The sequence below is a fragment of the Meles meles genome, chromosome 15 (genome assembly GCF_922984935.1).
Source record: "Meles meles chromosome 15, mMelMel3.1 paternal haplotype, whole genome shotgun sequence".
Taxonomy (NCBI): Eukaryota; Metazoa; Chordata; class Mammalia; order Carnivora; family Mustelidae; genus Meles; species Meles meles.
This window is the reverse complement of record NC_060080.1, coordinates 50,419,187-50,438,409: the sequence shown is the minus strand read 5'-3', so window position 1 is coordinate 50,438,409 and position 19,223 is coordinate 50,419,187. Positions and strand designations below refer to the sequence as shown.

Here is a 19,223-nt window from a genome sequence, read left to right as displayed (position 1 = left end):
GAATGCAGCAAAAGCTGTTCTAAGAGGAAAATTAATAGCAATAAATGCCTACCTCAAGAAGCAAGTAAAAGCTCAAATAAACAACCTAACCTTATACCTACAGGAGCTAGAAAAAGAAGAATAAACAAAACCCCAAACCAGTAGAAGGGAGGAAATAATAAAGATTGGGACAGAAATAAACAAAATAGAAACTAAAATACAATAGAACAGATCAATGAAACCAGGAACTGGTTCTTTGAAAAGATCAACAAAATTGATAAACCTTTAACCAGTCTTGTTAAGAGAAAGAGAGAAGAGAAAGAGAGAGAGAGGACTCAAACAAAATCAGAGAGAAAGAGGAGAAATAACAATCAACACAATAGAAATACAAAGAATTATAAAGAATATCATGAAAAATTATATGACAACAAACTGGACAATCTAAAAGAAATGGATAAATTCCTAGAAACATAAATCTTCCAAAACTGAACCAGGAAGAAATAGAAAAATTTAACAGATCAATTACTCATACAAAATTGGATTGGTAATCAAAGAACTACCAAAAAATAAAAGTCAAGGACCAGATGGCTTGGCCATCTGGTAAATTCTACTAAACATTTTTTAAAGACTTTTATTTTTAAGTAATCTCTACACCCAATGTGGGGCTCAAACTTACACCCTTGAGATCAAGAGTTGCACTCTACCAACTGAGTCAGCCAGGCACCTCCTCTATTGAACATTTAAAGAGTTAATACCTATACTTCTCAAACTATTCCAAAAAAACATAAAGGGAAAGAAAGCTTCCAGATTCATACTCTGAGGCCAGCATTACCTTGGTACCAAAACCAGAGAAGACACTACAAAAGAAAGATTGATAGGCCAATATCTCTGGTGAACAGAGACACAAAAATCCTTGACAAAATATTAGCAAACTGAATCTAACAATACATTTTTTAAAAATCATTTACCACAATCAATGGGATTTACTCCTGGGATGCAAAGGTGGATCAATATATACAAATCAATCAACATGAGGGGCGCATGGGTGGCTCAGTGGGTTAAGCCTCTGCCTTCGGCTCAGGTCGTGGTCTCAGGGTCCTGGCATCGAGCCCTGCATCAGGCCCTCTGCTCAGGAGGGAAGCTGCTTCCCCCTCTCTCTGCCTGCTTCTCTGCCTACTTGTGATTTCTCTCTCAGAAAAATAAATAAAATATTTTTTTAAAAAATCAACATGATACATCACATCAACAAGAGAAAGGATAAAAGCCATATGATCATTTCAATTGATGCAGAAAAAGCATCTGACAGTGTACACACCCATTCATGATAAAAGAAAACAACAACAAAAAAAACTCTACAGGGGCGCCTGGGTGGCTCAGTCAGTTAAGTGTCTGCCTTCAGCTCAGGCCATGATCCCAGGATCCTGGTATAGAGTTCCATGCTGAGCATGCCTGCTTCTCCCTCTCCCTCTGCCACTCCCCCTCCTTGTGCTCTTTCTTGATCTCTTGCTCTCTTGCTCTCTCTCTCTCAAATAAATACAATATCAAAACAAACAAACAAACAAACAAACCCCACCCTCTGCAGAGTAGGTTTAGAGAGAACACACCTCAACATAATAAAAGCCATATATGAAAACTCACAGCTAATATCATACTCAATGGTGAAAAACTGAGAGCTTTTCTCCTAAGACCAGGAATAAGACAAGGATGTCCCCTCCCACCACTTTTATTCAACATAGTACTGGAAGTCCTAGCCACAGCAGTCAGACAAGAAAAAGGAATAAAAGCGCCCAGATTGGCAAGGAAGAAGTCAAACTTTAACTATTTGTAGATGACATGATTCCAAATACAGACAACTTGAAAGACTTCACCAAAAAACCACTAGAACTGAGAAATGAATTCAGTTAGGTTGCAGGATACAAAATAAATTTGTAGAAATCTGATGCATCTCCAAACAGTACAATGAAGTAGGAGAAATTTAAAAAAAAAAAATCCCATTTACAAACCAAATATAGTAAAATACCTAGGAATAAACTCAACCAAGGAGAAAGACCTATACTTTGAAAACTGTAAAACATTAATGAAAGAAATTGAAGAGGATGCAAAGAAATGGAAAGACATTCCATGTTCATCGACTGGGAGAATAAATATTGTTAAAATGAAAATACTAGCCAAAGCAATCTATAGATTTAATGCAATCCCTATCAAAATACCAACAGCATCTTCCACAGAACTAGAATTTATATGGAAGCACAAAAGACCCTGAGTAGCCAAAGCAATTCTGAAAAAGAGCACAACTGGAGGACTTGCAATCCAGATTTTAAGATATGCCACAAAGGTATAAAGATCAAAACAATACGGTACTGCACAAAAACAAGACACATTAAATTAAAAAATAGAATTACCATATGATGCAATAATTCTACTTACTGGGTATTTACCCAAAGAAGAGGTAAATACTAATTTGAAAAGATATAAGCACCCCTATGTTTATTGCAGCATTATTTACAGTAGTCAAATTATGGAAGCAATCCAGGTGTTCACGGATAGATGAATGGCTAAAGAAGGTGTGTATACATGCACTCGTGCATACACACACACACTCACTCAGGAATATTACTCAGCCACGAAAAAGAATGCAATCTTGCCATTGGCAACAATGTTGATGACTCTAGGGAATATAATCCTAAGTGAAATAAATTAGAGAAAGACAAATACTGTATGATTTCATTCATATGTGAAATTTAAGAAACAAAACAAATGATGAGCTGAGTAATGTAGAGAATTACTGAATCACTACATTATACACCTGAACCAATGTAACAGTAAGTTATTTATACTGGAATTATTTTTTAAATGATCAAATGAAATCAGGGATGTGAGAATATTATGCAAAAAGTGCTTTAAGCTTAAAAAACCAAGCTATTATTTAGGCTCAACTCCAAACATTTTCCCTAGAAGAGGAAACACACTGCAAATCTGAAATCCCTAAACACCCAGATGTTTACTAATATGGCTGTAGTTCCAGGGTGCCCTCAAAATGTTTCCTGTGACCATATGTGGTTGAGGAATATGTTATTGGCATCTAAGACACAGTTCTTAAATATAAAATAAGCTCAGACTTTTAAAAAAATTTTTATTTAAGTAACTCTACACCCAGCATGGGGCTTAAACTCACAACCCAGAGATCAAGGGTCATATGTTCCTCCAGCTGAACCAGCCAGGTTCCCCCAAGCAGGAGCTTGTCTTTAATGACTAAATAAATAAATAAATAAATAAGTTGCTTTCTGTTCAAACACACCCATTGTTTCCCCCACAGAATATATTGGTATGCACTGCTATTTAAAATCTTAAAGGTCGCTGAATGCAAGGAAATTCTGAGAAACTGTCGGGGCCAAGAAGAGACAAAGGCCACGCGACAACGACATGTAATGTAGAGTTGCGGAGGGGACACCGGGTCCAAGATGTTAAGGAAAAGCTACAGAAATCCGAATAAACTCTGGGCTTTAATTTGTAATACTGTGTCAGTACCGGTGCATTCATGGTGACGAATGTGCCACACTAAGCTCGGCTGTTAAGAGGAGGGGAAACGCTACGGGATGCACAGGCTCTCTGTACTGTCTTCCCCATTTTTCTGTAAATCTAAAATAGTTCCAAACGCAGTTACGTAACTGTCCTAAAAACCGTTTACTTAAAAAAAGCTAACATTATTACTTGAACTTGAGTTGTTCTCACTTTTTATTCTTTCATCCAATTGTTTGGCCGGCTGTTCTGCTCTCTGAGGACCTCTGTGTTTTCACGACCGCCGGGGAGGCGGCGCTGCCCGCGGCCGGAGACGGCACCGACGCCGGGCTTCTGAACCAACGTGTTTGAATAAAGGTCAGCGTGACTGAAGAAACTGGCATCTTTTCTCTGCCTCCTTAATCAGCGTTGTATTTTTCTCAAACAAAACAAAATTCAAGTGTTCTTTGAAATTCACAGTGTCAAGCTATCTTAACCACGAGCTAAGAAAGGAGCAGTTTCCGGAGAGGCGGCGTCTAACGACCGCCTCCCCGGTCCCCACAGCCTCCCCAGCCCCCGGCGCGAGCGGAGCAAACGCGGAGCAGAGAGGTCAGGAGTCGGGCTCGCTCGCCAAGGGGAGAATTGTAAGACGCCGAGGGCGCGACCTAAGGCTCTCTAGGTGGCAAGTAAGAAACAACTCTGCAGACTCGAGCCAAGGGTTTCTGACGCGCACGGGGGCGCATGTGGGGACTCCTACCTTGTGGCCTGGAGGGAGCGCAGGGTAGCGAAGCCCGCGCGCGGCGCTGCTCCGGAAAACTCAGGAGATTCCCAGCTGGCAGCCGCTCCTTTTAACTCCACAGGCCGGATTCCGCCCGGGGCAGGTGGGAGGGGCCCAGGGCCCGTCCCCAGCGCAGGTGGTGTGGGTGCTCTCCCACTGTTAACCCCGTGGAGTTAGGGGGTGGGGGCCTTCCCCACCCCTACCCCCGCCCCCACCCCCACCAGGTGAGTAGGGGATAGGGGGGAGCTGGCGAACTGACGCAGGCGCAGCAGCTTCCTGGGAGCAAAGCGTGGGCAGAGGTAGGGGTCCGTCCTGACTCCGCGTGGCGTGCGGGGCGGTTCACGTCTGCCTTTAACCGCCTGGTCTCTGCCTCGTGGACCTGGGAACGCCCCAGGTGTATTTTCAGAACCCCAGGTGGTTCTCACTTGCAGCAGGATTGAGAATCACTGCCTTTATTCCCCAGAGTGGGCTTCCGCTCAGCTCAGATTGGCCAGGGCCCTGCCTGGCCTCTCCCAGGCCATCTTTCTAACTTCCATTTCTCCTGGATGGATTCTCCCCGTATTTCCCGATTTGAGTGCCCTTGTTTGCCTCCAGCTTTCCACCAGCCATGCGCTGTCCTTGGTCCTTGGGTCATTCACTCTTTCCAGTTTGAATTCCCAAGGAAGAGAAATTTTTTCGCTCTTTGCCACTGCCAGGATATGCATGGGTCTTCGTGGCGGTGGGGTTTTGTGGCCACAGGTCCCCTTGCAGGCTGGTTTCCTGGCTGCTTGTTGAGTGGTCTACTCAGGGGAGAGAGGGTCACTACATGAACGCCTGGGACCAAAAGGGCCTGGGGGTGGGGATGCACAGGCCAGTGTCCCTTAGATTGATTTCTCTAGGCAGTAAGCACTTACCTCAAGGTGCTTTGGATTTTCCACTGGAAAACTGTTTTCAAAAAGACACTTGAGGGGCGCCTGGGTGGCTCAGTGGATTAAGCCGCTGCCTTCGGCTCAGGTCATGATCTCAGGGTCCTGGGATCGAGCCCCGCATCAGGCTCTCTGCTCCGCGGGGAGCCTCCTTCCTCCTCTCTCTCTCTGCCCGCCTCTCTGCCTACTTGTGATCTCTCTCTGTCAAATAAATAAATAAAATCTTTAAAAAAAAAAAAAAAAAGACACTTGACTCAGAAGTTGCACCATCTCCACTCTGCAATTTCCACAAGTAGCACTTAATCAGAAAGCTAAGAGTTGGCTGTGTCAAATGCAGTGTTATACTCTGGCCACACAGATTAAACAATTTCTTCTTATTTAATCAACTAAAAAGAAACTCTGATTCCTCCAACTTTCCTTTTAATCTTGGAGGGAGATCAACTGCAGAGGGGGGAGGGGAGTCACTTGAAAAGGTTCTTGTTGCCAGATTTGGGGACAGACATGTGGCCGTGGTAGGGCTGACACATTTCTCTGGGCCTGAAGAGTTGCCTGGGGTGGGGAGTTGGGGTCAAGCCAAGGAGGAGTCAGAGTGTCCCTGGTGTCCCTGGACCCCTAGCAGGCCTTCAAGGCCCCATCACCTTTCCCTCCGGTCAAGAATACCTGTTTTTTGTCCCCAGCCTCTTTGTGGAACAGAACCCCCCACTTTTTGAGGCAGTTGCTCTTCCCTCTTCTCTGACGCGGAGTCGGGAGAGAGGCTGCCAGGTCACATGACTCCTGGGTGGCTCCGGATTCCAGGTGGGCCCTTCGAAGGCCTTGCCTGGCATTCTTTGGACTGAAACTTGGAAGGAAAGTCTGCCCTTCTCGTGGCTTGGACATTAAGTATAAAAACGAAGAGCTATGGGCAGGACAGTGAGTCCTAACCTGGGAGTAGATGGTGAAGGCCAATCCATGATGAATAAATCTATAATAAAGCTGATCTGCAGAGAGCAGCAGACAGGAGCTGCAGAGAACCAGGGATGTCGTGGGCTCCTGACGGTTAGCTGTCCCCCGTCCTTTCTGCAGTTTGGCCCTTCCATCTCCCCTTCAGTATGTGAGATGCCCCAGTGTGCTGCCCATACTACACATGTGGACCGGTGTACACAGTTATCTACTGCTCTGGAACATACCCTGAAACTCAGTGACTTCAAACAACAAATATTTATTACCTCCCCGTCTCTGTTGGGCAAGAATTGGGAGTAACTTAGTGGACTGGTTCTGGCAAGCTGCAGTCAAGATGTCAGCTGGGGCGACAGTTGTCTGAAGGCTTCACAGTGACTGTGACTTGGGAGGACCCACTTCTAAGATGGCTTACCCAAATTGCTCTTGTTTGGGCAGGTTTGGTTCCCTGCTGGCTATTGGCAGGCCTGCGCTGTTGGCTGTTGGTACGAGGTCTCGGTTCCCCACATGGACCTCTCCATGGGCTGCTTGAGTGCCCTCACAACATGGCGGCTACTGTCCCCCCAGAGTGAGCAACCTGAGACAGAGCAAGGAGGAGGCCTCAGTGCCTTTTATGACGTGGTCTCTGAAGCGGCCCTTTGTCCTTTCTACTGGATTCTGTTCTTTAGAAGCAGATGACTATGTCCAGCCCACTCTCGGGACAAGTAGGCTCTACAAGAATAACCAACATGTGTCTAATTCTGTGATCTCTCTGTCCTTGCTGACTGCTACCTTCTTCTGGCCCCTGGGACTCCATTCTTCAGTGTTTCCTCACTATACCACCTAAAAGCTGTCCTCTGGGGCACTCTCTCAGTGATGTCTCTGATCCTCTGTTCTGTTTTATCCTGGCTTCTCTGCTCTTACACAACTCAGTGAATCTGTTCCATGTGAAAGGCAGCTCCGCCTTGGCAGGCCACCAATCCCACCCCCATGCTATGGAGATGGAGAGTATTTTTAAACCCCAAAATGGGGGCATGGTATATGAACAGCACATTTAAAATTTGTGCTGCTCTGAAACTCAGGCCTAAGGTTGTTTTAACCACACACTTTCATGACTTAGGGAGGTACTAGGGATCTCCAGAAATGATAGTGACCACTGGTTTCCCTGGAGAGCAGCTCCACGAAAGACAAAAGAGACATCTGAGGAAGGAGTAGATGGTCAACCTGTCATCACCATGGTGACTGGGGTACTGAGGACTGAGAGTGGCTGTGGACACAGCCTCAGAAAGCAGTCCAAGAGGGAAGTGGATGTTGGGGGGCAAGAACCCCACTGTGAGGGGCAGGTGAACCCCTCAGGGCTCCTTGGTTGCAAGCAACAGACACTGACCAGACTGATGTGAACAATAAAGAATTTAGTGAAAGCACATGGAACAATCACAAAATTTCTGGGAAGACTGGTGAACCAGCTTCTGAAATTGGGCAGGAACAGGAAGGCTCTGTCACCAGAGCCCCCAGATCATGCCACAGACCCACACACCGCGACCACCACCACGGACTGCAGAGACAGCAACCTGTGACTCTGACTCCGTCGTTGTCAGTAGCCAGAACGCTGGACCCGCAAGCCATGGAGGCTCCCTCGTGGCTCGCTTGCTCCGCATTCAAAGTCCAGATCCATCTGATGGGCGAGTCTAGACCATCGACCTGCGCCCATAGGCAAGGGAGCTGGGAAAGCAGACCTTTCTTCTGCTGTGGGAGATAGGCTGCACCTCCCTCTGAGATGCAGAGGGTGGGGGATATTCAAATAGGAGGAAGACCTTGATCCTGACATCCCAGACTCCTCAGGGTCCACTCCAGGGAGTGGAAATTGAAGGTCTAAGATCATTCTTGTAAGAAGTTTGGAAGGGGAGGAAAAGACAGGCATTCCACCAAGGGAACAGCAAAACCCAAGAATATTTTTTTTCTCTTCTTTTTTTCTTTTCTTCTGGGCAAGATTAAGGGGCCTTACTAGCAGTTTCCTAGAGGAGAAGAACCAAGAAAATGCCTTGACACGACAAAAGGAGCTGGCACTCCTGTCCACGGGTTCGGCAGCAGGACACAACTGTCGGAGGATGAGAGACCTCTGGACAAAGGACCATGCCTCCAAAACAGACGAGCAAGATGCATCACCATTGACTCTTCAAAGGTTTCAGTTGTCTGTTGCCTTTAATTAAACTCTAAATAGAGAACATATTCTTCTATGATTATAAAACGGAAATGTCTATGAACAAAATAGATAACTTTTTGGCAAATGCCTAGGAAAGGATGGTGTCAGCCAAGTTCATCCAAGGCATTGAGCAGCAGCATCTATGCGGCCAGGGCATGGTCAGTGTTTGGGGACGGAGGTAAATATCCGCAATCCGTGCATCCCTTTGATTTCTTCTTTCAGCGCCTAAGCAAGGAGGAGAGCATCACTGTTTTGCACTTGACACTGAGCAGTCTCTATGAGTATCTGTATACAGCAGTCTCCACGGGAGGCCCTGCCTGTGCTTTGTCTGAGCAGTTTTGCCTTTTTTTTTTTTTTTTTAGAAAATAGTTTATTTTTTTAAATTAATGTCTAAGGAGGCTCAAAAATCTAGTTATAGAAAGACATGCAGTGAGGTTTCCTCTGACACCTGCCCTCCACCACCCTCCATTCCCACCTCTGTCGCCAAATGAGAGAAGTGGTGTCAGTTTCTTGTGTCTTTGCAATGATTGCAAAATGCATGTTTAAGCTAATATGAATACATATCCACCCCACTACCTTTTAATAACACACATGGTAGCATGTCAGACACGTTGGTCTATACTTCCCCTTCTCCACTAGCCACCGGAGATTGTAACTGTACTGCTGGTGGGCCTACCAATTTACCAGGGATATGGGTAGCCACGTGCCTCTTGCCCAACCTGATTGGTCCAGGGGTGACACATGACCCAAACTGGGCCAATCAGAACCTCTGCTGGGATTTTTCCGTGTGGAGCCTTGTCTGTTGGGTCACTATCCTTGAACAATGCTGGGGACCGTGTTCTCCAGCAGGGAAAGCCCATCTCCAGTAGGAGAAAGCCAGAAGGTCAGAGAGGGGGAGAGAGAACATGAAAAAGAACAAGCAAAAGAACTTGCTTAAGACCCTGAATCTAGATATGCCACAAAACTAGGTAATTTAATTACATGGGCCAGCTAATTCCCTTTGTTTACTTTTGCTCCCGTACAACAACAACAAAAATTCCTAACACATGTAGATAGGTTTATAGGGCAAAGGATCCTTAGAGACAGATACTCCAGTTCTATCCCTTTCTTTGATTAAAAAAAAAAAAAAGAAGAAAGAAACAGAACCTACCCCCCATTTACACTTAGCAAGAGAGGAACAGAATTAGGATGAGAAGCTGATGTTCTGGCCACTCCTCATTCCCCTGGGGCTCCTGTCCAGCCCTGACGCCAGGAGCTGCCATGTGCTGGGTGTCAGAGAACTGCCCGACCCTCTCCCTATTCACGTGCAACCCCCTCAACTCTGCAGACAACAGAAATGCCCTGGGAAAGAAGCCTCATGTCATGGGGGGGGGGGGGCGCGGGGAAGGGAACACAGCCCCCTGGGCCACAAGCTCTCTGCTTTCTGCAGGTACAGAATGCACCCTAAAGGCTGTCCCCATGCCTGTGTTTGGGCTGTCGCCAGGGCCACAATCCTTAAAGCCTCCTTGGCTAGGCGTGGGCCCAACCACCCTTTACAAGGAAGGCCTTGACCACCTCGTGCCCTGTGTACTTAACCCTCTCAGTGCCTTCTTCCAGCTCTCCTGCAGGTTTCCACGGTCACCCAGGTCACAGTATCTCTCAGCTACAGAGGGTCTTAAAGGTCACGTGGGTCACTTCACAGTTGAGGTCCTGGTAGGGAAGTGACTTGGCCATAGGCCCACAGTGTATAAGATGCCATTTGGGTAAACATTTCTCAGCGCCTGCTATTATGCTGGGGTCACAGGTGCAAAAGGCATGGGAAAAGGAGGAAAAAGATAAAGGGAAATAATACAAGGGCATAGAAAATGGACATGGCGGACAGTGACAGGCACTGCCAGACCCTGAGGCCACGAGCGCTGCTGTGGGTGTTCAGGGGGGGGGGATGTCAGCCTGCCTTGGCTGTTTGTGGAGCCAGGCAGCTGAGAGTGGGATGGGCAGAGAGGCCAAGCACCAAACCCAGGAGGGAAGGCTGGGAACCTGTCACAATTCATCAGGGGGAGGCCTGGCTGTGAGTCAGGTGTAGGCCACACGAGACGGAGGCAGACCACAGAGTGGAGAGTGGGTCTGGACTCCCTGGGCCATCAGGGCACCGCTGCAGGGCACTGGGGCGGGCGGGAGGCACGGGCAGAGGCACCCTCGGTGGCAGGTGAAGAGGCAACAGTCAGCAAAGAGGCCAGAGCAGGAAAGAGGACTGGTACTGCCTGAATGCCTTCCACATACATCATGAGGCCAGGCACGTGTGGCCAACACCTCCTGCGATCTTTGCACACTGAGGCTTGGGTCCTGCTGTGAAGCAGACGGCTAGGAATGAGCCAGCTTCCTCCAGCACAAAAGGGAACTCAGCGCTCACTTCTCTCCCTGTGGCTGTTCCCCAGCGCGGGAATAGGATGGATGGCAACCCTGGGGTCTGGCCCAAAGTCAAAACCAGTGACTATTCCGGAAGAGAAGGCTGATGAACCCCGGGAGCTAAAAGAGGCCAAGCTACGCATCGGCAGGGTCCCCGGGGCAGCACGTTCCTGCTGAGGGTGGAGCAGGTGTGAGTCGTGACAGCGGGGACGCCCTGTCCCTGGGGAACCAGGCAGCGACTGTCTGACAGTAGTGGATTCCAGTAACAGATGGACCAGGTGGCCTTTTCAGGGCCTTTGGGGCCTGAAAGTCTCGTTCCATTAGGGTGACTAAGCAAGATCAATGAGGAAAGCTTTACCCCAGCCCAGGGCCATCAGGACCCCACCCGACAGCCTGGGCATCCAGAGGAACCAACCATCACCCTCCCAAAGCTGCTGACTCGGCACCCACGGAGCAGAAGCCGGGCTGTGGCGTCTGCTCCCCTCTCCTTCACTCCACTGCTAGGCAGGCCTCCTCCTCCATGACAGCCCCTGGGAACCGTGATTCCCAACACCTCAAAGAGGCGGGCAGTGAACTTCAGGTCCAGCTCAGCCCCCCTGTAGGCCAAATGTCTTGCTCTTAAAGGCGTTGCCTTCTGTTGCTCCCACGGACTCCCCCATGGCCAACACCTGCAAATGCAACCCTTGGAAAAGGCCCAGGAGTGCACAAATCCCTTGTACCGGAGCCCTCGCAGCTTGCTGTGGCTAATGAGGGTCCCCGCCTAGGGTCAGGCTCTGGCTCAGCGGGCACCTTGCTGTGGATCCACATGGCCTGCCCGCAGGGCTCGCTATGGCGGCTGGCAGCACTTGGGGGGGGGCAAGCTTGGCTGCTGGGGTGCCCCGGGTGATGAGCGCACTAGGGCCAGCAGGGGCGTTCTCTGAAACGGGAGCACGTGCAGCCACCCAACATTTCTGTTGTCTGTAAGCCAATAACCGCACCAGGTCAGCTCTCCTTACTGTCTACAAATGCTCCACAAAGACCGGTTGAGCTCCTTTAGGGGCCAGCAGCCAGGTGTGGGGACACAGAGTGGACAAAACAGACTCAGGGCTGGCCCACGTGAGCTTGGCTTCCTAGGGCCCCGCCAGTCAGCACGCAGGCTCTCCCGCTCTGAGGGTGCCAGGGGAAGTCCGAGTACTGCAGGGGTCCAGAGGAAGCCCTGAGCCCACAATGATGTGGGGACGTTGCCCCCAACCCAGAGAATGGCTGCCTTCCCCCCAGACACGGCGCAGGCTCCACACTACGCTGCGGACAAGGATGGCAAGGGTAGCGGCTGCTGACATTTACCAAGGGCTACAAGCTCGGACAGTGTCTGCAGTGCCGCACGCGTGCTCTGCCACTAATCTGCAAAACAGCCTTTTGAGGCAAGTACTGTTTCTCTCCCTGGTGACAGATTAGAAAACCGAGGCACAGGGAGGGTTAGTAAGTTGCTCAAGGTCACAAAGCTAGAAAGCAGCACAGCCCACATGTGTAGTGCAGGCAGACAGACTCCAGAACCTGCATCCGTAACCCCTTGAAATGGCAGCCCCAGCCCAGGGGATGGGCTCAAATTCACAGCGCCCCTAGCGGCCCAAGCACACCAGGCAGCCAGGGGAGTTTTGGGGACAAAACTCCTATTGGTTGGGGATGATTTGGGCCTGTCAGGGCCTCCCTGTCTTGCCTCCCTGTCAGGGCCTCCCTGTCTTGCCTCAGCTCCCACCCCTGAGATCACACGGGACTAGAAGCACTTGGGAGGAGCAGAGTAGCCCTCCCACCCCAGACGCCCCAGCAAGCCCGCAGCACACCATATGGCCGTAGGTGTCCACATGCACGTGAAAGACTGGGCTCTGTGAGGAAGTCAAAGATGGATCTGAAAGGGAACAGCCCACAGAGGGATGATGGGGCCAAGGGACAGTGAACAGGGACATAAGTACCTAGGACGAGAGGCAGAGAACGCTGGAGGAGGGTGCAGGGACATCCATTCCCTGCCAGGCAGGTGGCGGGGGCAGCATTTTGAGCTGGGTGCTGGAGAGGAAGGGCACCCAGGCAGGAGGGCTGATCTGGGCAAAGGTCCAGAGCCACAGACAGAACAATGGGCAGAGGCCAAGGGAGGTTTCGTTCGGAGAAGGGTGGGGAAAGGCCTGGAACAGCAGTCTGGGACATCTGAACTAGAGACACAAGGGGCCACAGAGGGATTCTCCTGACCAGAGCTGTGCTGGACAAAAATCAAACTAGCTAGCTCCCAATGTACAAGATCTTCCAAAATAATGTCAGACACACCTGCTGCGGGGGGTGACTTTGCAGATACAGGCCAGGGGCCCAGCCTGGTATAAATTCCAAGTAAAATAAGCACAGATCATTGAATAAACTGGACCTTAGTCTGGTTAAATCTGATGTTCCAGACCCTCAATATCCTGTCCCTGGGTCTGGGGCAGGTAGAGCAATTCTCAATCATGCCGTGCCTCAATTTACACATCTGTCAAGGAGTCCAAAAGGACGCTAAAAAAAAAAAAAATCTTCAAATCTACAAAAACATGTTTTTTAGTACCTGTATGTTTACAAATATATACGGTAAACACTGGTAGCATTATACAAAGAAATAGAGAAGGAAATGCAAAATAACTATTGGGTGGCTTGTTTTTAATTCTGAATAAAATTCCTATTTGCCCACAGTCTGATTCCAGATAAGTTCCATATTATATTTTTCTCAGGTCTTTCTTGAATGCTGTCTGCATGAGCCTTATTCTTTCCTCGGGCTGACAGTTAAATATCATCCCCGCTCGTCAGGCTCTTTCAGGACACTGGGGACCAATAGCAACCAGAGCCGTGTTGCTTCTACTGACCTGATTTACCATCTGGTGCTGCTGGACAGTTCTCTTCTCCTTAAATTCTTCTGACTCGATCCGGATTTCATACATCGCCCCACAGCCTCCTGAAATAAACATGACTCAAAGTGTTTCAATTATTAGCTTACGGCAGCCACCATCCCATATGTCCTCAAAGTACCGTACAATCCAAAGAAGGTCTGAATATTCTTATTCAGCACAAAGTTGCTAACATGGTGAGAAAAACCTCATGGCTGACGATTGGACCACATGCTCCCCACGGGGCCACCTCGGTCCAAAATGTGCTCTTCCTTTTGCAAGCCAGATGCACTCACCCAGGATTATGCCTGTGGGGCACAGAAGAGAAGGCACAGAGCATGGAAGGCCTAGGAAATGTCAGTTTGCCTTGTGTTTTTGTTGATAGGCCAAGAAACCCCATGGAAGAGGGATGGGAGAGGCCGAATTTCCGTGTTCAGCCTTCCAAAGGAGCAGCAATCAGTCTTTTTTTTTTTAATTTTTAAGTTTATTTATTTGACAGACAGAGATCACAAGTAGGCAGAGAGGCAGGCAGAGAGAGAGAGGAGGAAGCAGGCTCCCTGCCGAGCAGAGGGCCTGATTGAGGGCTCGATACCAGGACCACCGGGATCATGACCTAAGCCAAAGGCAGAGGCTTTAACCCACTGAGCCACCCAGGCGCCCCGGCAATCAGTCTTTTTAAAAATGCAAAAACAGGGCGCCTGGGTGGCTCAGTGGGTTAAGCCGCTGCCTTCGGCTCGGGTCGTGATCTCAGGGTCCTGGGATCGAGTCCCGCATGGGGCTCTCTGCTCAGCGGAGAGCCTGCTTCCCTTCCTCTCTCTCTGCCTGCCTCTCTGCCTACTTGTGATCTCTCTCTGTCAAATAAATAAATAAAATCTTAAAAAAAAAATGCAAAAACACACTAAAGTTTGGTTTGAAAAAACCTGCATAATACTAATGCAAAGGACAGGAATGGAAGCAGAAGAAAGGGACACAGCAGGACAGTGGAGGCCACAGACATGCTTGCCATGGAGCTGCATGGGTCTCTTTCTCTCTCTTTTTAAAGATTTTATTTATTTATTTGACAGAAAGAGAAAGAGAGCACAAGCAGGGGGAGCAGCAGAGGGAGAGGGAGAAGCAGGCTTCCTGCTGAGCTGGGAGCCTGACATGGGGCTTGATCCCAGGATCCTGATATCAGGACCTGAGCCAAAGGCAGACGCTTAACCGACTGCGCCACCCAGGTGCCCCTGCACGGGGCTCTCTTTAGGCCCTCCTGGTCTGTGAGCAGCATCAAGGGTATCATCCTGGGCTTCCGTGGGGCAGGAATAGCTTTCTGGTAGAGCTGTCAAGGCAGACCCTGTGGTGGACACATCCACCTGCACCCACATGGCTGGGGAGCTCATGCCAATGACCGATGGAGTGTGCTGTTCTAGCATGAACCAATGTGGACAAGAGACAACACGTCCCCTGTGCTCGGAGCCCCCAGCCAGTTTGTGAGAAGTACAAGTTACTCAGCAGGCTTTATGCGTACCAGGAATCCGAGCTTGGCTTAACCTAAGCTTCCTGGCCTTGATTCCCTTTTCACACTCCATCCAGGATGAGGCAGACCCAGACCAAAGGTCAAGTTCCAGCTCTGCCTGACCCAGGCCTGGGGCAGGTATAGGACTAGGAAGGTCAAGGCCCTCAGAGCTGGGACATCACAGAGGGGGCTTGCCTGACCTCCCCTACCAATGGGTCTTTGGATTGATGAATTTGTCTGTAGTTTCCCATAAAAACTACTTTCTAAACTTTTTCCCAATGCTTGCAGAAGTTAGGTTCTCAGAGAAGCAGTGAGCCCTCATGGCAATGCAGGGTGCCAAAGACACATGTAGGCATGGAGAGATGCAGGTGCACGCCCACCTAACTATCCCCACTGAGCTGTTCCACACGTGTCCTCCTGGCCTGTGGGTACAGAATTCACCTCCCCAGCCTGTGCCTAACATGTAGCCAGTCTGAATTTCTGAGGCGCCTGGGGCTGGCAACTGGACTTAGGACAGAGTCTGCCTGTGTCCCCTGTGTCCTGATGCTGGTTCCAGTTCTGCCACCTCCTCCCTGGGAGGGCCTGGGCAGATTCTCTGGTCTTTCTGGGCTCGGCTCCTCGTGGGAAAGTAAGGAAGTTATTTTCAAAAGGATAAAATCCTTCTGAGGTCTACTCCAGCTCACCTTCCAGAAAAATGTCGAGAAAGTAAAGTAATGTTCATCTTCAAATTGAATTAAAGACTGTGGACCTGAGCCCCAGGGTGACTGAGAGGGACCTCATCTGACCCAGGCCAGGCTAACAGCCATGAGTCCTCCCAGCCGGGCCTTATCCCCACACACAGTTTCCCTCTGATGCTTTCACGTCCCCACCTCCACGCCATCAGCTGGGAGAGGCTGAATTCCATCTGTCCAAAAGCCACACGTATTGAGAAGCTGCTGATGGTGAGTGTGCTCTGCCCAGCCCCCTGCCCCCTGCAGAGGGCAAAATCCCCATGGAAAAGAGGACAGAAAAACCTCACCTGAAATGTCAGTGACTTTGATAGCTGTAGCTCCAGGAAACTTTTCTTTGAGTATTTGGGTCATTTTGAGCTCCCCCTCAGTTTGTGAGGCAAACATTCGCCGGGCACAGTGAAGAGGAAGCTGCCAGAGAACAGAGAAGAGTCATCGCCCAGCAAGACGATGGCACCCCCCAGGCCAGGCCAGGCCACGGTGCAGGCCTACCTGCCACTGCCCTGCCAGCCAGGGCCCAGGCCTCCCAGCAGCTTGGCCATGGGCTCCAACCCAGGCACTGTGTGGCATCGCATGCCCACTGACGCTCCCTAAGACCCAGATTAAGCTTTTTGGGGAGTTAGTGGAGGTAGGGAGTGGAACTGTAAATTACACTTTGACTCCCGACACAAGGCAACTCAACAGATCTTTGAATGCCTCATGATAACGCTGTGAGAGACACCATCATGATGTCAGTTTTGGAGGCAAAGAAACAGGGGGACTAAAGCAAGGGCTAAGGTTCGGTTCACTGGTGAGATAGGGAGCCAGAGTCTGGGCAACCCGCCTCAGACGTGCCTCCCAGGCCAGCGTGCCACCGACCACACACTGCTGAAACCAGACGCCACCTGTCCTTTAGGCCTGATTCACATTCCACACCCTCCAGTGGGATGTGGCCTTGTGACCTACTGCTCAGTAAGCCAGCTACAGTCTGCGACATGTACCAATTCTTACTGGGGAGAAGTAGCAGAATTCTACTAAATTACCTGAAGGAGAAATATTTTTAGATTATTTACCATTGGTAACAACACTCCCCCTGCCCCCAGTGGGTACCATAGGGAGCCAGTGCTTCCGAGGGGGAGGTCTCCAACCTTATGGGATGAAGAACAAAAAACCAGATCTGGGGGCACCTGGGTGGCTCAGCGGGTTAAAGCCTCTGCCTTCAGCTCAGGTCATGATCCCAGGGTCCTGGGATCGAGCCCCGCATCAGGCTCTCTGCTTAGCTGGGAGCCTGCTTCCTCCTCTCTCTCTCTCTCTCTCTGCCTGCCTCTCTGCCTACTTGTGATCTCTATCTGTCAAATAAATAAATCTTTAAAAAACAAAAACAAAAACCAGATCTGCATCCCTTTGACTGGGCTAAGCACATGCTGAAAGGGAGACTGACAAGAGAGCTTGGCAGGCCTTGAATGTCCAGCTAAAGATTTTGGAGTTTATTAGGCCTCTTGGTGCCAAAGTCACTGGCACAAAACAGTGCCTTTTGAAGCTAGCCCAGATGAGAGGTATTGTTACAAACGGAGTAGACTGGGCCTGGGACTGGTGGGGGATGGCAGGTGGGACACAGGAGTGCTGTTCATCTGTGCTGGTGCTGAACGTACCATCCCTTCAGCCTTTAGTCCCGCCTGTCCTCAGGCCGTTCCTGAAGGCCTAGGGTCTTCTAACCCTCTAACACAGGGTCCTGTGTTAGAGACTCTCGAAGCACCACCTTCTTCTTTTTTTTAAGTAGGCTCCACACCCAGTGTGGAGCCCAACGCAGGACTTGAACTCACCACCCTGAGTTCAAGAAATGAGCTGAGATCAAGAGTTGGACACCTGACCCTGAAGCCACCTGTGCCCCCTGAAGCACCTTCTTTAAAATGATCTGTGCACTGGCTCTTTCACCAGCTGGTTTCAAAGGCCAAGACTGAGTCCACCCTGTTACTGCAGCCTTCCAAAGTTGGGCCGGGATAGGCCCTCCAGGAGACTTGGGTGATGGATGGCTGAACGAATGAACAAATGAACGAGCAGAATGAGCACAGCACGCAGGGCATGCCTGCTCGCACCTGCAAAGAAGTCCCCGTTCCAGCAGGCAGCTGAAATGCAGGTCAGAAAAATGGTCTGGAGTGAGACGGAGGGACAGAAACTTGATGTTGTGGGCCTAAGACTGGGCTGGAGGAGGGGGTAAGATGGAGCCTCTTCTGAAGACAGAGCATTGGAGGGGCAAGGGCAGAGGGTAACCAGGTGGCAGGCAGAAGCAGTAATCGCTAAGGGCTGAGGGTACTTAACATTGCTGATTCCTTGGGAGGTCTTTCCTCCATTTTAGCTCATCTGCAGGCAGCGGCCTTTACAGGAGCAATCTACTGACAAAATCCCTAGAACCCCGACTGTCCGCGTGGAGAGTCACCAGCTCTTCATACTTGGCGGATGCAGGTTCAAGAGCGGCAGGAGAGAAGAAGAACGGGAGAGCAAAGTGGATGAAGCGAGGGAAAGTATAATCAGTGGGGAGAGAAAATTCGGAGAGCGCGTGGCGAGTGCCCTCTGCTGGGCTTTTACTCAGGGCGTGTGAGGCTTGGAGAGGGTTAAGGTCCCAGAGGCTGGGGGTACTTGCCCAAAGCCCAGACCCTCGCACTCTCCGGCGTGCCTGGAGGACTGCGAGCTGGGACTGCCGTGTCTCCGGCTCGGTACTTCCACATCGCTCTCTCCGCGCCCGCCGGATCACAACTGTTTCCGTGTCTGTTCCCCTCGCCCCCCACCTCCACCGGCTCGGGAGCTCCGCCAGCGCGCGCCGGGGCCTGACACTTCTCGGAGCCCGACACTTCTCGGAGCCCCGCCGTCCGGGCCCACGGAAAGACCCAACCCACGAGGAATGAATGAGAGAAGGGAAGGGGAGGGGGGCCCAGGCCCGGCGCCGCGCTCTCAGTGAGCCCGTCCTCCAGCCTCGACCGGCCCCGTGGCCCCTCCGCAGCTCCCGCCCGGGAACCACAGCCCAGCCCCGCCCGCGCTCACCCCGCGTATCCCGCGGAGCAGCGGCGCCACCACAGCCGGGCTCCACGCCGCCATGCCCGGCCGACGCGGCCCGCTGCCCGAGGTCGCCGCGTCCCCTGAGAGGCGCGGAGCCGGGGGCCGGAAGCCACCGCCGCCGCGGGCGAGGCCGCCCCCTGCTGCCCGGAGGTCGCGAACCGCCCGGCTCCAGCTCCCGCCCGTCCTCGCCCCGGGGGCGCCTCCTCGGAACTTGCTGCTCCGCCAGCTCGCGAGCCTGCCCGCCCCGCTCCGCGCCCAGCTCCGCCAGCCTCCAAGGGTCGTTCCACCGGCGGGCTCCTCTTGCCCAGCCGGGGGACGCCCGGGGTTCTCGGCCCTCCGATCTGAGTTGCCCGCACGCCAATGCCCCTCTCGCCCTAGGAGGGACATCTCCCTTCCCATCCCCACCGCCGGCAACCTGGCTTCCA

General features: G+C 50.8%; 1 protein-coding gene across 2 annotated transcripts; it reads right to left on the bottom strand.

Moving 5' to 3' along the window:
* Nucleotides 1–7,470: 7,470 nt before the first annotated feature.
* Nucleotides 7,471–18,913, bottom strand: BOLA3 (bolA family member 3). 2 transcript variants are annotated; one of them, XM_045979846.1, is made up of 4 exons: nucleotides 18,784–18,913; nucleotides 16,056–16,176; nucleotides 13,522–13,610; nucleotides 7,471–8,503 (listed from the first exon to the last, which is right to left on the bottom strand). In XM_045979846.1, the coding sequence occupies exons 1-4, from the start codon at nucleotides 18,835–18,837 to the stop codon at nucleotides 8,438–8,440; spliced, it is 330 nt and encodes a 109-aa protein (XP_045835802.1). In that variant the 5' UTR covers nucleotides 18,838–18,913; the 3' UTR covers nucleotides 7,471–8,437. The 2 variants fall into 2 exon arrangements, with proteins under 2 accessions (XP_045835802.1, XP_045835803.1); XM_045979847.1 differs by lacking the exon at nucleotides 13,522–13,610 and having other exon boundaries at nucleotides 18,784–18,897.
* Nucleotides 18,914–19,223: the final 310 nt, after the last annotated feature.

Bases quoted from the DNA above. Each gene is read 5' to 3' on its own strand.
- BOLA3 (XM_045979846.1), bottom strand. From the start codon at position 18,837: ATGGCGGCGTGGAGCCCGGCTGTGGTGGCGCCGCTGCTCCGCGGGATA. The intron at 13,611-16,055 runs GTGAGGTTTTTC...TGTTTATTTCAG, and splicing joins CAAAGTCACTGACATTTCAG to GAGGCTGTGGGGCGATGTAT. The intron at 8,504-13,521 runs GTCAGTAGAAGC...CTCCTTGCTTAG, and splicing joins AGCACCAGATGGTAAATCAG to GCGCTGAAAGAAGAAATCAA.